The sequence below is a fragment of the Triticum urartu genome, chromosome 6 (genome assembly GCF_003073215.2).
Source record: "Triticum urartu cultivar G1812 chromosome 6, Tu2.1, whole genome shotgun sequence".
Lineage (NCBI taxonomy): Eukaryota > Viridiplantae > Streptophyta > Magnoliopsida > Poales > Poaceae > Triticum > Triticum urartu.
In genome coordinates this window covers 541,810,795-541,828,047 of record NC_053027.1, presented here as the reverse complement: position 1 = coordinate 541,828,047, position 17,253 = coordinate 541,810,795, and the positions used below count along the sequence as shown (strand labels likewise).

Below are 17,253 nucleotides of genomic sequence, written 5' to 3'. Positions count from 1 at the left end.
TCGCGCAAGCGTGAGGGATCCCCGCTGTAGGGTGTTGCAATACGTTCATGATTCGCTTATAGTGAGTTGCGTGAGTGACTGAAACACAAACCCGAGTAAGGGGGTTGTTGCATATGGGATAAAGAGGACTTGATACTTTAATGATATGGTTGGGTTTTACCTTAATGATCTTTAGTAGTTGCGGATGCTTGCTAGAGTTCCAATCATAAGTGCATATGATCCAAGTAGAGAGTATGTTAGCTTATGCCTCTCCCTCAAATAAAACTGGAATAATGATTACCGGTCTAGTTATCGATTGCCTAGAGACAAATAACTTTCTCATAACAAAACACTCTTTACTAAAACTAATTTAGTTGTGTCTTTATCTAAACAGCCCCTAGCTTTTATTTACGCTCTCTTTATTACCTTGCAAACCTATCCAACAACACCTACAAAGTACTTCTAGTTTCATACTTGTTCTAGGTAAAGCGAACGTCAAGCGTGCGTAGAGTTGTATCGGTGGTCGATAGAACTTGAGGGAATATTTGTTCTGCCTTTAGCTCCTCGTTGGGTTCAACACTCTTACTTATCGAAAACTGTTGCGATCCCCTATACTTGTGGGTTATCAAGGGAGTATTAAGATCAAGTCGCGAGGCGTTCGATTTGATGTGATCGAGGGGCCAACATATCGTCGCTGGGTCCTTTGCATCAAGAACAACATTGCGAGGCGCTTTGCAACATGGACAACGTTGCGAAAGGCCCTTTGCAACACGAACAATGTTGCGAAGCCTTTGCAACAAAGACATGTTGCATTAGCGCCGATAGACACCACATCACACAACAAAGACATGTTGCATTAGCACCAACATCCCCTACCTACTCTATTGTGGTGGCGGTGGCTGGCCCTGCCTGCAGCAGTCCATGGCTCGGTTCCCTAGCTTACTACACTCCCCATTGTCGGGCGGTGGTTCTTCTTGCAACAGTAGGTGTTTAGCCTAGAGGCAAAGTGGGAAGAGCATGGTACCATGTGTGTGTGTGTGTGTGTGTGTGTGAGAGAGAGAGAGAGAGAGAGAGATGTGCTCGCTTCCTCCTTCTCAAGAGAAGTCTCCTCCTCCTCGTGATGATGCGTCTAGCATCGTCAGAGAACGTTTGAAGGTGTGTTGCCGGCCGATCCCGCTGGAGTCGGTCGCTGCTGGCCTTCGGTGGATCTATTTGGATCCATTTTTTGTTCATTTTTTCATGTGGTTACAGGTTTGATCTTTTCGATCTACGGCTCTCTTCATCAGCAATGATTGCTGCTCTGGTGCGCTGGTCCTTTGGGGCCTTAGCACGATGACTTTCTGATTGTCTACCACAACAAGGTTTACCCGGCTACGGTGATGGAGGGGCGATGACAGCAACGCGCCTTCAGCTCGCTTCAATGTTTGTCGTCGTCACTAGGTGGTCCATAGACCTGATTGTAATTTTTGTTACCTTAGTCTTCTGGATTACCTCTCGCCATTCTTATATTTTGTTACCTCTAGTCTTCTTTGTACTAGGTGGTCCAACACCATTGCACCTCCCCGCCGCCCAGATCTGTCGCTCCCAAGCCAAATCGAATGTGCGTCCACCGCCATCGACATCTTCCTCTACCGCCGCACCACCTCCTCTGCCCACACCTCGTCGACGTGACGCATCCTTTCCTACGCCCTCGACACTGCCGACCCGAGGGCAGCCGCCATGCCACCGAATTTATTAAATGGGGTGTGGTCGCTGGTTCGGCGTCGAGTTCCAGCACACCGGACGGTGGTATCGAGCATGAGGGTTCCGGCAAAGACTGAGTCGAAGTAGTTTAGTTGTAGTAGTAGTTGAATGTTTGTAGTAGTTTAGTTTGAATGTTCCTATGTTTAAACTTTGTCATATTTGGATGTTCGTAAGTTTGAACGTTTGAATGTTCCTATGTTTAAACTTTGCCATGTTTGGATGTTCGTAAGTGCCATATTTTAAGGCAGTTGTCGGAGACTTTAGTTTTTCATGCTTAAAAAATACATCTTTTTGTACCTTCAAATTTGCTCGGGCCACTTTTTACCTTAATTTATCTTTGATTGATTGTCTAGGTGGATGGGTTGGGGCCCCCATTGCTCATGCGCTGAGTTTTGCCTTGCTGACGAGCAAGTGCACGATTGGGGTGACGTTGCCTTGCTGACGAGTAACTGCCACGCAGCACGTGGCGTGGGCGACTCCTGCCGGCTCTTTTGCAGGAACCTATCTTTCCCCCCTCTCGTAGCAGCTTCCATCCTTGACTCTTCTCTGCCATCGGTCATTTTTTTTTTCTTTGTCTTGTGCTTTTGAGAATAATAACCACGTTGCAAAAGGTTAACAAATGCAATGCAAACTTCAAAATTCACATCCAAGCCACGTCGTAACATAAATCCGCAGTCCAGGGTTCAACACGGCGACGGCGACGGCGACAGCGGCACACAATAAAAAATCCGACACAGATAAGTTTCTGATCAGCAAACCAACGGAATGCAAACTTCACATTGCCGCCGTTTGCACTTTGCAAGCCGGCCTGATCATCGTCGACATCCATCGTCAGGAACCGCTCCCTCCCGACCCCAAGTACCTGACCACCCTGAGCTCCTTGGCCCTGGTGACCACGGCGTCGAACGACAGCAGCACGTGCAGCGTGACGAACACGACCACGCCGGCCACCACCGCGATCACGTACGCGGACGTCTCCAGGTTCCTGCAGCTGCCGGCGGCGTACGCGCCCAGCAGCCCCAGCAGGTCCAGCACCACGGCGGCCTGCATCGCCCACAGCGGCGCGCCGCGCCGCTTCACCGTGCGCTGGAGCAGCAGCATGATCACCACGACGGACGCCATGAACGACGTCGCGTTGCAGTAGAAGAAGGCCTGGTACCGCGCCCCGTGGGTGTCGAGCAGCACCGGGTTGCCCGTCGCCGTCCGTGTCGGCGCCGGCGCGTCGTCGCCCCACGTGCCGCCCGGAGGCGCGAGACCCGCCTGGTACGTCACGCTCGCGGCCAGGATGCCGAGCAGCATCAGGTACTTGCGTTTCATGTAGTCCTCGCTGCTTTTTTGGTGTTGCTTGCTCTTGTTATTCTCGCCGTCGCTGCCTGCCGGCGACGAAGACAGCGGCTCAAATAGCCTTCGGAGCCACGTCGGAAGACATTGCAGCTCTGACCAATGGAAGCGGTCTGCTGACACGAAAAGCAGGATCTGCAGGATGAGGAAGGCGACCACCAGGGCCACGAGCGCGAAGACGTAGATGGACGTGCGTAGTTTCCGGCAGCTGCCGGCGGCGTAGGCACCAATGAGGCCCAGCAGCCCCACCACGATGCAGACGTGGAGCGCGTTGCTCCGAATGACCTGCTTGTACAGCGTCTGGTTCACCAGCAGGAGGATGACGGCCACCGACGCCATGAACCCCGTCGCGTTGCAGTAGAAGAAAACCTGGTACCTGCTCCAGTAGTAGTCGAGCAGGATCGGGTCCCCGGCGATGAGCTTCCTCTCCTCCTTGCTCTCCGGCCAAAACCCGCCCGGCGGGTTCAGCCCGGTTTGGTACGTGACGGTGGCGGCGAGGATGGCGAGCTGCAGCAAGAACTTACGCTTCTTCTCGAGGTCCAGTTTGGGCTGGTTGTTGCCCGAGAGCTGGAGCCACCCTGCAAGCGTGTCGGACATGTCGTGCACCCGGTCCATCAGCCAGCTGCTACGCCCAGTAAGCGTGTACGCCACGACCTTGGCGATGGAGTAGACGAAGACGGCGACGGCCAGGGCAGAGACGTAGATGGTGGTGGAGGCGTCCCGGCAGCTCCCGGCGGCGTACGCGCCCATGAGGCCGAACAGGTTCAGTATCATGGCCGTCTTGAGCGCGGTGCCCTTGAGGACGGCGCCCGAGCTCAGCTCCTTGCTCTGCACGATGACGATGACGACCAGCGATGCCGCCAACGCCGCCGTGTTACAGTGGTAGAACGCCTTGTACCTCATGGGACTTATGTCGAGGAGAATCGGGTCCCCCGGTGTGCGATGCGGTTGGCCTTCCTGCCAGACGCCGCCCGGCGGGCTCAGCCCTGCCTGGTAGGTCACCGTCGCGGCGAGCGTGGCCAGCAGCAGGAGTAGCGACCGCGACTCCTCCCTTTCCTCCTCCTCCTCCGACTTCTCCTCCTCTGCTGCGAGAGCGCCGTTCTTGCTCTCTACACCTTGCGGGGGTGTGGCCGGGACCGTCGCCGTGGCATTAGTAGCAGCACTACCCGGCATCCTTTTCCTTTTCCTATCCAAGCAGCTGGCGCAGGTTAGTACATCGCAGATGACTTTGCGCCACCGTTGGAAGTGGAACGTGTCCATGGCGAGCAGCGCGACGGCGGCCTGCAGCAGGATGTTGAGGAGCACAGCGCCGGCGAGGGAGACGATGTAGACGGTGGTGTCGACCCTCCTGCAGCTCCCGGCGGCGTAGGCGGCCATGAGGCCGAGCAACTCCACCAGGACGCACACCGGCAGCGCGTACGACCGGGCGAGGAGGTGGCTCAGCGTCCTGCTCATCAGCAGCATGATGATGGCGAGGGACGCCACGAAGGACGTGGCGTTGGCGTAGAAGAAGGCGTGGTACCGGATCTTGTACCGGCCGTCGTGCAGCAGCGGGGCGCCGGCGAGGTGCCCGTCCACGCTCTTGCTCCAGAAGCCCCCCGGCGGCGCCAGGCCCGCGCCGTACGTCAGCGGCGTCGCGAATGTGGCGAGCAGCAGGAGGAACTTGCGCCGCTCCTTGAGCTTGAGCCTCTCCTCCTCCGAGCCCGGCGAAACTACGCCGGAGTCCGCCAGCTTCTGGAGCAGCACCCCTCTCGGACTAGAGGAGGAAACGGAGCTCGGCGAGACGCCGGAGTCCGCCAGCTTCCGGAGCAGCACCCGCCTCGGACTTGAGGAGGAAACGCAGACGTGGATGGCGACGTAGGCGAAGACGAGCGCGAAGAGCGCGGAGACGTACACGGAGGCGACCACGTCGCGGCAGCTCCCCGCGGCGAAGGCGGCCATGAGGGCGAGCAGGTCGAGCAGCATGGCGGAGCGGAGCACGGTGAGGCCGACGCGGCTGCCGCTGATGCGCCGGTCCAGCAGGAACATGATGACCACCAGGGACGCGACGAAGGCGGCGGCGTTGCAGTAGAAGAAGGCGGAGTACCTGGCCGAGTAGGTGGCCGCGAGCACCGGGTCGCCGACGCGGTGCGGGTAGACCACCGGCGCCGGCGCCGGTGGGTCAGGGTCGGCCTCCTCCGACCTCACGCCGCCCGGCGGGTTGAGCCCGGCCACGTAGGTGACACCGGCGACCAGCGTGGCGAGCAGCAGCAGGTACTTGCGCCACTTCCACAGGAACTTGATGTCTTCTTCCGCCTCCGTCGCCATGGCTCACGGCGGACCAGAGCGCTCCGGTCCAGCAGCTAAGATAATATCTCCATTGCTGATTGGTGAGTGTTCTGCTGTCCGGATGCTTCGCACCTCCAGTACGCCACGAAGGAATGTGATGCTGAGCTGAGAGCTGTCTAGTGCAAAGCAAACTAGTAAAAAGATCACCGGTCAATTTCTTCCATAGCCATTGGGTCAAGATCCAAATATCCCGAACTGTTATGGTCCATTCCAGCATCGTAATCTGTAGTTCTGTACAAACACTGTATTAGGGATCTAGTGAGTACTACTACATATATAAAATAAGCTAACGCCCGCTCTAATCATAGTGAGTAGTAAATGACCTTTGTCAGCCAAAGATGTCAAGCAGCTGGAAAATGTTTTTTTTGATGGCATATAGTCTGCTCGAAATTTAAGAACGCCGGACCAAGTAATGTCCACCGCGGTAGATTTTGGGAAGACAGATGGGTCAATAATAGAGCTTTGAAAGATGATTTTTCCTGGACTATAATCTATGTTTTGATAAACGAGAATGCTATTTTTCTGCCGACTGGCAGTTAGCGACAGGCACGTACGACTCACGAGCCGCTGGATCCGCTTCTCGCGCTCGATAAACCGCTTGTTCAGTTCTAGCGCGTGAAAAAAGCTACCGAAAAATAAAATGAAGCGCCAATAGGAGTCAAACCCACGACCGATTGGATGAAGCCCACTGCGCGCAACCAACTGGTACATATATCTGTTCTACTCCCTCCGTTCCGAATTACTTGTCTTGGATTTGTCTAGATACAGATGTATCTAGACTCATTTTAGTGCTAGATACCTCCGTATCTAGACAAATCTAAGACAAGCAATTCGGAACGGATGGAGTATTTTCCTACCAGTTTAACAGGATTTTATACCTTATTTAATGAGAATGGGAAAGAAAAACAACATTGCCTTTGACCTAGAGACAAAACCATCTAGTCCAGGTTTTGTAAGGGCTGATGCATCATGTTGTATTTATCTCTCTTTTTGTAGTGATGAACATTTTTCTAGTGAAATAAACATTCCGCTCACATAGAATGAAGTTTTTTTCTCATGTGTCGTCAAGAAAAAAAAGTTTGTTTTGAAATATCCCCTGATAAATTCTTTGTAATGAGTTTGATAATTTATGCACCACAAATCTGATAGCTTACATACAAACATCGTTAACTTTTTGACCTAGAAAAAACCATTGAAAACATATTTCTCAATAACTTCTGTGTAAATAGCATGGTAATACACGTGTCGCATACCCGATAACTTACATCTAAATATCATGGTAACTTTTAAGCCAATGGAAATTTTCTTTAGACATACCCCTGATAAATTTTGTGTAAGTAGCGTGGTAACTTACGTACTACATACCTGCTAAATTAGGTACAAACACCATGGTATTTTTGCACCATGAGGGGGGGGGGGCTAACATCTATGTAAAAATAGCATGGTAAAATACGCAGCGTAGAGTTGATAACTAATGTATGGACACCGTTATAACTTTTTGACTGAGGAAAATTGTTCAAAACATAACCCCACTAAGTTATGTGTAAATAGCATTGCAATACGCACCACATACCTGATAAGTTATGGACAAACACCGTTGTAACTTTTGACCTAGTGGATAAAAGTTGTTGAAACATACATATGATAAGTTCTTTGTAAGTAGCGTGGTAAGTTACATATTGTAGACCTGCTAAAAGGGTGTTTGTTTTCAGGGACTTATTGGTTTAGGGACTTAAAAAAGTCCCTATAAGTCCCATCTAAACCAAACAGGAGGGACTTATAGGGACTTAAAGTGGGTATTTCGGACTTATGAAATAAGACTCTCAAGGAGGGACTTATAGGGACTTATAATTGTAATATGGTCTTATAGAGACTTATAAGTCCTAGGAACCAAACAGGTAGAGACTTTTTAGGGACTTAGGATTTATAAGTTGGGACTAAAAAAAGTCTTAGGACTTATGAACCAAACAGGGCCTAAATTAGCTACAAACACCATGATAACTTTGAACCGGAAGAAAAAAATCGTTGAAAAGATACCCCCGGTAACATAAGTGTAAATAGCATGGTAAATTATACAGCGCGGAGTTGATAACTCATGTACGAATACCATGGTAACCTTTTTGACTCTCAGAAAAAAGTTGTTGAAAATATATCCCAGTAAGTTTTGCGTAAATAGCATGGTTTTTTTAACGCATTACAGACCTGATAACTTATGTGCAAGCCCCCGATAATTCTGACTCGGATATTTTTTATTAGAAATATACCCCGATAACATGATAATTTACACGTCACACACCTGATAACTTACGTATGAACATCCCGGTAACTTTTGTTTCCGTTAAAATAAGTGCAGAAACATCCCCGATAAATTCTAGATAACTAGTATAACATGAGTGGCATGGAGACACCATATATCCATCCGTGAATATTGTGCAGTACATAAATCCAGGGGAAAAAACTGAAAAAGCATGTTTCCTGTAGTGTACGTAGAAAACAAATGTCTTAATCTAATCACTAGCTCAATCTATGCCGTGTGGTTGCAAGCTACTGTGGGCTATCAAGAGGTAGTGTGTTCAAATCCCACTTCCACCTATTGTTTTTATTGCGCTAGAAGAAGAAAAAAACCGCAGTGGATCGATGTAGTGCCAGGAAAATTGGAGCGAAGTGGATCGTACGTGGGCGGAATCGTCCGGATCTGTCGCTAACGACCAGTAGCACAGTCCTTTGATAAAACTAAATCAGCCAGAAACATATTTGGCAAGGGTTTAGATAATGTCAGTTTTCGAAGAACCCTATATAGGAGATTCTTTGGAATTATGGGATCATATTAAAGATAGTTGCTCTGGTCTGGTCTTGAGTGGGGACAGAGATAGAATCTTCTGGACCCTGGATAAAAAAAAGGATTTGCACTGTTAAATCTTACTACAGATTTTTGATTGAAAATGGGGCTAAATACCCACATAAATTTCTGTGTAAAACTAAGATGCCACCTAGGGTGAAAGTCTTTATTTGGTTGGTTTTGCGCAATAGCATTTTAACTAGAGATAACTTGCTCCGTAGGGAGTGGGTAGGAGATAAAGACTTGCCCCTTTTTGTATGCAAAATGAGAGTGTTGACATATATTCCTGAAGTGTTCCATGGCGAAAATGATGTGGAATATTATTCAATATGCTTTTGATTTAAAACAGGTGCCTGAGAGTACACAAGATTTGTTTGGGGTTTGGTTGAAGCAGTTTGAAAAACATGAAAATTCCATAGTGGCAGTGGGGATATCTGCTGTTTCTGGACTATCTGGAAACTTAGAAATAGTGTGGTATTTGATTAAAAAAGGATATGTGATCCTTGTATACATGTTAACCTGATGGTTAAGAAGAGTTGAGCAGATTGCGGGGGATATCTTCAGAGCAACTTTGGGATGGAGGGTGACACACAGAATTATTGATCGTCTGCTATCTGTCCCTACAGTTATATGTTCTGGGAGCCCTCCTTGTTTTGCTTGTCTTGCCCCTGGTCTTTGTTCTTCGGTTGAACTTGTTTAGTAGTATTGGTCGTTGTTAGATGCTTTAGTAATGTTGATGTTTCATGTGTTTTGGAGAGCCCGGCCAGTGGGATTTCTCATATCAATGTTAGGTAGTCTGGGATTTGCAAGTTTCAGTCTTAGCCTTGCTTTTGCGGCTGGGAGGTTTTGCACTCCATGCTGATTTGGGTTGTGTCAGCAATGGCTTTGTAAAATTTGTATGAAGTTCGTAATACTTGGTGATTTCTAATCATGGAAATCGGAGAGCAAACTCTCTTTATAAAAAAAGTAATGTCCAACACGTTTCATGTCTTGTACTACTCCTCCAGATGATGCAACTGCAAGGCTTTACCTGTTTGATATACCAAATTTACTTTTTTCAGTTTGTGAATTTTAAAGTTAAAAAAAGATGCTCTTCTTTCAGAGTAAAAGTTAAAGTATGTTGTAACACTAGACATATACTACTACCATAAGCCATCCCACTTTTTTCGTTGTTTATTATTGACCGAACAGAAGGGTGAGGGAAACAATGTAAACATATGTGAATGCATGACACATTTTTCGGCAAAGGAATGCACTAGACATGGTGCATGCATAAACATATCAACGTCTCTTGTGCTTTTGACAAGAATCGTGGTGCAATCTTCCCAAGCTCGTAGCAAGGGGCAGAAGGCAGACCCAAATTACAAATAGTGGCCTTCGTATTGTGCTTTTTCTTTCCTCCCTCGCAATGCGACTAAGGGGAAAGCTTTGCTCCCCTCGATCTCCACCGACGAGCCCGTGGATTCGTCTCTCCTCAGTCGCTCCGGCAACCGGTGGCGGAGACGAGAATCCTGATGTCTCGGCTTTGTCTACTATATAGGGGTTTTAGTCCTTGATTGGAACAATTTCTTATAGCTTCCTTCATGTGATCTCATGCAATCGTTAGTGGCTCGTGTTCTTCCTGCTTAAAATTTATTATCTGTGAACACAATTGCATAATCTTAGCAGGGGGATGAAACTTAGATAAAAATGTACTGCATCAATCAGTCCATGACGTTATGTTACTCTAGCCAAAGCTAGAAGTCATTCTTTAGATTTTTCTCTCAAAGGAAAGGAAATAGGCACAACTTCAAAGCGTCAGGAACATAGTCTTTTATGTGTGGCATATTACATGATACGTCTCCGACGTATCTATAATTTTTTATCGTTTCATGCTATTATCATATCACTTCTATATATTTTTCGCAACAATTTATATTATTTTTATTTTGACTAACCTATTAACTCGGTGCCAAAAGCTTGTTCCCGTTTTCTATTGTTTTGGGGTTTTTAGGTGAAAAATTCACGGAGCCGGAATGACCTGAATTTTTTCTGATTTTTTAACGGGAATTGTCAGAATTTTAGGTGAAGGAATCAATGCAAGGCGGCGCTCGAGGGCCCCACCAATGCAGTGCTTTATTTTCCTTTATTTATCTCTTATGCCCACTAACATGTGGGCCCACATGGCAGGGAGACATCTCGCGCATTGACGACGCCACACTAGACACACAAGAAAAATGCCAAGCCAACAAGGGGGTTGTTGCAAACTGAGCGCATGAGACGAGTTTAGGAAGTGAATTGTTGCGTTTGCGAGATGATGTACTAAAGTGAGCACTGGGGACAAGTTAATGTATGAATGATGCATTTAACTCGAAATATTCTTATATGATACATCCTGCCATACAATCCTAGTAAGGAAATTCCTAATGGTTAAAATCCTCCAAGGTACCTATGAAAATCCTTTGAATATCAAATAGGCTCCAAGTATAGTAATATGTCGAGCACCATGATAATGATGATGATTCTTCGTGAACAAGTTGACTCAAAGTTGCACAGAGAAGGTACAATGTAGTGACAAACAAGATGCTTCCTTTCACTTATGCGGCCTGTGTAGTAAAAGCAGTGTAAAAATTGTCGAACAAAGAACTTGAGGTGTAAAACTAATTTCAAAAGGTATATTAGGAACAGCCGATGCATTTTGCATCTAAACCTAACTTCATGATGTGGTTCTCCTTCGTAAAGGCGTCATTTTGCTCACTCACGACATCCCCTTGGATGGCTTTGGTGATGTTGGACTGTCTTGTTGATTTCGGCATGCCTCTCTAGTTTGGGGGCGTGGTTGGTTTAGTTGTGTTGTATCATCTGTTTGGCCCGAGTATTCCCTATCTCTCTGCTCTGGGCACCATGTCACGCCTTCTTGCGTTTGTGTCATGTGTTGTGTCCTTAGCTGTACTCATTCTCTTTTCTTCTATCAGTGAAAACATACGCAAGGTTTGCGTGTTCGCAAGAAAAAAAACATTGGCAGCAGTCCAGCATTCCAACTAACAAAGTACTCCTATCTATTTTCCCATCTCAGCCCAAAGAATACTGGAACAGTTAGTACACTCTAAAGCTGCCCCGACTGCCAGCCTTCTAAACTGTTTCCAGACGTTCACATGATTCAGCATCTTCTACAATCTAAATTCATTTGCCCCTGTTTCTTACACAAGAGAGGAAATCCTTCCTATCTTCCATTGGAAGCACAGTTCGCAGAGAAGGAAACACAGACAGACTGGCTGCGCTAAGCGGTTTCGCCCCTCGAGACGCCTTCAGAAACAGTAATCTATAACCAGAATGGAAGTTCATGTTCATCCACCAGTGGACTGTTCTAAATGGAAAAAAACAGACAAGACTTGCTAAACCTTTCAGAAAGAGTAAGCTATAGCCTGAATGGAAGTTCATGTTCATCCACTAGTGGACTGTTCTAAATCCAAAAAACAGAAGACTTCTAAACCAGCAAATTCTAACTTTCCACTAGAAACTACTCCCTAGTGATCTAAACGCTCTTATATTTCTTTATAGAGTGAGTACTATATTAACGTCAGCATACATCCAGACTGCCACAATAAACTGGAGAAAACTTTGGTTTCCCCAAAATCACCGGCTAGGAAACTATTTGAAGTGGCTATGTTGACTACCACTGCCAAGCCAAAATACAATGAAAATGAGCCTATGTAAACCCGCAGCACTGAATTTATACGGAAGGCTGCACATTCAGCGCACTGCTTCATACAGAGCCATACTCCAGCTAAATCAAGCCTTAGAACAACAAGTCAAAGCTGAAACAATGTGAAAATTATAAGGATCAATCATCAATTGCTCCATTGATCTTAACAACAGACCACAGTACTATTATTTCAGTTCACCAATTGTCGCCAACAAACACGCCCTCAGATTATTATTATTTGACGGTCATACGCAGGGAGCAACAGGATACAGACACACACGGTGGAGCTAGGAGGATACGATACTAGTTGAGGACGGTGACGGTGGCGGAATTGACTTCACTTGACATCAGGCGGCGAGGCGGGCGACGACGGGGTACTTGGCCTGGAACTTGGACTCCCAGTCGGCGAGCACGCCGAGCTCCTTGTCGGAGAGGCCGGAGAGGTCGCCGGAGACGTCGGCGGCGTCCTTGGACATCTTGGCGAGCGCGCGGGCGGCCTCGCAGCCGGCGAAGAGCGCGTAGTCGCCGCCGGGCCCGTAGAAGCCGCGCCCGGCCGAGACGTCGAAGACCTTGCCGCGGATGGCGACGTAGATCGGCTTGGACGCGTCGGTGCCGTCGTACGCCCGCAGCTGCGCCGCCGTCAGCTCCGTCGCCATCTCGATCTAGCTCTGCGCGCTGCGCGTGGTAGGTGCGCTGCGAGTGAGGCTGTGGGTGGGGTGGGGTGGGGGAGAGTGGGGTGGATGGGCTGAGGGAGAAGAGGAGGAGAGGTCTGCGTCAGCCACACGCTGACGGCTGAATTGATTCCTACGGGATGGGATGGGAGTATATCTGGCCATCTTCGGCCCGGCCCGGCCCTAAAAAACGGGGCCTGGGAGGGCTGGGCTTGATCAGTGGGCCGGGCCTGGGCCTGAAAAGTAAGCCCTAGCAGTTATTGGGGCCGGGCCTGGGCTTCAATATTAGACCAAAATTAGGCCCGTCCGGCCCTTCCAACAACAGCAGCCAGCAGCCCAGCAGTCCACCAGTCCACCTCCATTCCTCCACGCATCGAACCCTAACTTATCCACTCGCAGTCTCGCACGCCGCACGTCCCTCCCCCAGTCCCCCTCCTCTGCCCGTATCCCATGCTGGCGGCGGCGACCTACCCAAGCCGCCCTGCAGTGCTGCGTCCCCGTCCCGCACCGCCGCCGGTGGGCTGCCTCTCCTCCCCAACCGCACCGTCGCCGGCAGGCCTCCTCTCCTCCCCAACCGCGACGCCGGCAAGCTTCCTCTCCTCCCCAACCGCGACGCCGCCCGACTGCCTCTCCTCCTCAACCGCGTTGCCGCCCGGCTGCCTCTCCTCCCCAGCGGTGCCGCATCCAAGACATCCACCACAGCAACGAGCTCTGCATCCCCTGGTTGACATCCACCGCATCAACTAGCTCAACTGTCGTCCGAGCGCCGCCGCACCTCTGCTCTTAAGGTAATTTGATGCGGATTTTTTTTCCGTTCTTAACCGATTAGCAGGTGTACATACATTTCAACATGATGGATTTGATGCATATTTGTTGCTGCTGTACATGAATATAAGTGTGTGTAGAACTGTAGATGAACTCGCTGTTGTACATGAATACAAGTGTGTGTAGATGATTGATGAAACAGTGGCTATAAGTGTGTGTTGATATAGATTTCTTGCTGCTGTTGACATATATATTTCTTGCTGTTGACTTATATATTTCTTGCTGTTGATATAGTTTAGCATGGAGGGGGCATGAGGGTGATGAACCAGACTATCATCCTGAAGAATTAGAAGGGCATGAGGGTGAGATGGAGCTGTTTATTGTACCTCCAAATCCTCCTCGTGTACGGCAGAAAGTTGCAAGTAAAAGGGGGAAGAGGCCAGCATCTAGTGCACGTTCAGGAAGTGGACAATCGGCACCATAGAAGCAGCCTACAGCCGAAGCACAGCAGCAGCCTACAACCAAAGCACAACAGCAGCGCACTGCCTCCTCTAGCAGTAGCAGAGTGAAGTCAAAAGTATGGTTGGACTTCACCAAGATATCCAAAGATGGTGATGCCTTTATTGTAGCTAAGTGCAACCATTGCTCCGCTGAGCTGTCAGCTAAATCTGGACACGGTACATCTCATCTCCTTAGGCACACCGAATCGCTGCATAAGACTGATCAATCAACAATGAATAATTTTTTCTTGAAATCTGAAACAAATGATGATGGAACAAATGCATTGAGAAATGTTAAATATGATGCTCAAGTAGCTAGACATGGAGTCTCTATTTATCTTGTGTCCGGTTCTCATCCATTTACAACAGTTGAAGAAGATGGTTTTAGAACAATGATGACTGCTTGTTGTCCAGCATTCAAGAGTATTGGTCGGCACACAATAAAAAGAGAGATAATGGCAATGTTTCTTTCCCAGAAAAAAGAATTGCTTGAAATTATTGTTGCTGCCCCTCGTAGAGTAAGTTTCACATCTGACAATTGGAAATCTGAAGTCACCAAGCATAGCTATATTTGCATTACCTGTCATTACATAGATGCTGATTGGAAACTAAACAAAAGAATTGTCTGGTTCAAAAAAATTGATCCACCATATGATGGAGCATCTATTGCCGATGAGGTCCATCTAGCTTTTCGTGAATGGAGGATTGAGAAGAAAGTAATGTGCATCACTCTTGATAATGCAGCCTATAATGATTGAATGATTGTTTGCTTGCGAACCTACTTGTCTCAAGGTGCTTTACCTTTGTCCGGCAAATTCTTTCAAATTCGTTGTTGTGCACACATACTGAATTTGGTAGTTCAATCTGGTTTGACATTGATTGATGGTGTTGTGGCCAAACTTAGAGATGGTATAATGTATCTAAAGGCTTCAAGTAATAGGCTGCACAAGTTTTATAGCACTGCTACAACTACTTTCAACTTAGAAGAATCAAAGAAGTTGAAACCTGACATGCCCATTCGTTGGAATTCAACATATACTATGCTTGGCTCCTGTTTGTACTTTAAAAAAGTGTTGCAGTGGTATTCTGAGAGGGATAGCATCTTCAAGGTGCATTTTTGGCCAAGTGAGGAAGAATGGTCCAAGGTATCTCATATGTATCAGTTTTTGGAGGTTTTCTTCAAGGTAACTACTGTTTTCTCAGGAACAAAATATCCAACAGCCAACTTGTACTTCATGAATGTTTATCTAGTCCATACTGCTATTATTGAGGCTACCGCTGGTATAAATAGCTACATGGGTCCAATGCTGTTTGCTATGAGAGAAAAGTTCATGAAATATTGGTCTGACTATAGCGTATTTCTATCTTGTGCTGCTGTTCTTGATCCCCGTATTAAGTTCAAGTTCTTGGCTTATTCCCACTCCAAGCTGTATGAAGAGAATGATGCCAAGCGTCGTCTTGCTGATGTTAGAAGTACCTTGACTTCTTTATTTAATGAATATGGTAGTGTTGTACCTGTTCATGACAACTTACCCAAAACTAGTATGTCAAGCACTTGTGGACTTGGTGCCTTTTCTGACTATGATCAGTATGTGGAAAGCACGAGCACAGTTGAAGAGAAAATCTGAATTGGAATTGTACTTGGCTGAACCTACCAAGAGGTTGAATGAGAACATTGATATCTTGGATTACTGGAGCAAGTCTGCAGCTAGGTATCCGCAGCTAGCAAGATTGGCACGTGATATCCTTGATGTTCCCGTGTCAAGTGTTGCATCAGAATCTGCTTTCCGCTTGAGTAAGAAGGTTATAACCCCGAGCGGAGCCTCACTTAAACCAAAGACGGTTGAGGCCTTGATGTGTTTGCAAGATTGGTATCGCTGCAAATTGGAGAAGAAAGATGGTATATAGTTTAACTTACTTTGTTTATTTCTTCATGCTATGTACTTTAGAGTTTATAGCTAACATGTTGTTGTAGTTGTTGTAGGTAATAAGAGAAAGGCAGAAGTGGTTGAGCTAGATGATGAAAATTCTTCTTCTGATGATGAATGTAACATCCATATTCTTTGTTCATGTCAACTTGTCAAGTTCAACATGTACTTTAGCTAACCTGATATTTATTGCATTTTGTAGAGTTCTTGCTAAAGCACTGAGATGAGTAGAAGATTCGGAGAAGGCATGTCGAGATGGCAACCAGCAGCTACTGGTCCTTATTTTTGGTTCTATGAATTGGCCATCTGGCATGTAATAATACATTTATGCACTTGTGTTTCTAGAAACTCGAAACTGGAATGTTTGATACTATTTGATGTGAAAACAATGCTCTTTAGTGCTGTTTTGGTGCTGATGTGCTGCTGTTTTGGTGCTGCTGTGCTGCTCTTTATGCACTTTTGGTGCTGATGTGCTGCTATTTTGGTGTTGTTCTTGTCTTTAACACTTTATAAGATACTATTTGCTGTTTTGGTGCTATTTGATGTGCTGTTTTGATGTTACAACGTCGAGGGCCTTTGGGAGGGCTTAGGGCTTTTGGGCTTTCTGTGTTGGGAGGGCCTGGGCCTGGGGAACGTAGTATTCTTGTGGGCCTGGGAGGGCCTGGGCCTGGGAAACAGACCTAGGGCCTGATGGGGCCTGGGCCGAAGCCCGGCCCGGCCCGGCCCATGGCCAGATATAGATGGGAGTGCCGCTCGGGAGCAGGAGGGGGCAAAGATTGTGAGCGGCTTCCAGAAACCGGAGCACGGGGGAGTGGTTTTGGGTGGCCGGAATATGCGCGGCCCGGAACGAGAGGCCCGGGAAAGGCTGCCAGTTCGCGCTAACGGCCTTCTTAGAGCAACTCCAACGGGCCGACCCAAACAGACGGCGCTTTTGTCCGCTTTTTATTCGTTTGGGTCGGTTCGTTTGGGTCGGCCCGGCGGACACAAACGTCCGACGCTGTATTTGGATCGGCGCGAGTGCCCAACGCTGGCCCGACCCATTTCATCGGCGCGCCAAAAAAAGTATTGCAAGCATTTTGAAAATAAAAACATGCATTTAATTAAACATAAAAGCCGGCCACGAAGGCCGGCGAAAGTCCACATTACATTAATTAAAATACTAAAAACTAGACGACGAGCTGCCCTAGGCGTTCTCGGCGGCGTCTGCGTCGGGACCGGTGAGGTCGATCAGCGTCGGCGCAGGGCCGGCCTAGGGGAACGCCGTGTTCCAGACGGCGGTGATGTCGGGCTTTGCCGCCGCTGCCTGCGCCGCCGCTGCCTGGGCCTGGCGCGCCTCCTCTTCGGCCTCGCGCTCGAGCATCTGCAGGCGCTGGCCCTCCCAGCGGTCCTTGGCAAGCCAAACGCGGCGCCAGTGGTCGAGGTAGGCTGCCTCCTGCTTCTCCGTCGCCCCGAGCCAGATCGGCGAAGCGCTGAC

General features: G+C 48.2%; 2 protein-coding genes and 1 long non-coding RNA gene across 3 annotated transcripts; 1 reads left to right on the top strand and 2 right to left on the bottom strand.

Annotated features, from left to right (window-relative positions):
* Window positions 1-2,353: 2,353 nt before the first annotated feature.
* Window positions 2,354-5,569, bottom strand: LOC125515077. Its single transcript, XM_048680497.1, has one exon. It carries the CDS (start codon window positions 5,368-5,370, stop codon window positions 2,554-2,556), a length of 2,817 nt encoding a protein of 938 aa, XP_048536454.1. The 5' UTR covers window positions 5,371-5,569; the 3' UTR covers window positions 2,354-2,553.
* A 6,475-nt stretch (window positions 5,570-12,044) lies between these two features.
* Window positions 12,045-12,698, bottom strand: LOC125515076 (probable steroid-binding protein 3). The gene has a single exon (XM_048680495.1). It carries the CDS (start codon window positions 12,569-12,571, stop codon window positions 12,263-12,265), a length of 309 nt encoding a protein of 102 aa, XP_048536452.1. The 5' UTR covers window positions 12,572-12,698; the 3' UTR covers window positions 12,045-12,262.
* A 965-nt stretch (window positions 12,699-13,663) lies between these two features.
* Window positions 13,664-16,195, top strand: LOC125512794. The gene is made up of 3 exons (XR_007285548.1): window positions 13,664-15,751; window positions 15,827-15,898; window positions 15,982-16,195. It is a non-coding gene; the product is annotated as an uncharacterized LOC125512794 (long non-coding RNA).
* The last annotated feature ends 1,058 nt before the right edge of the window (window positions 16,196-17,253 follow it).

Excerpts from the sequence above, each read along its gene's own strand:
- LOC125515077 (XM_048680497.1), bottom strand. The coding sequence starts at position 5,370 with ATGGCGACGGAGGCGGAAGAAGACATCAAGTTCCTGTGGAAGTGGCGC.
- LOC125515076 (XM_048680495.1), bottom strand. The coding sequence starts at position 12,571 with ATGGCGACGGAGCTGACGGCGGCGCAGCTGCGGGCGTACGACGGCACC.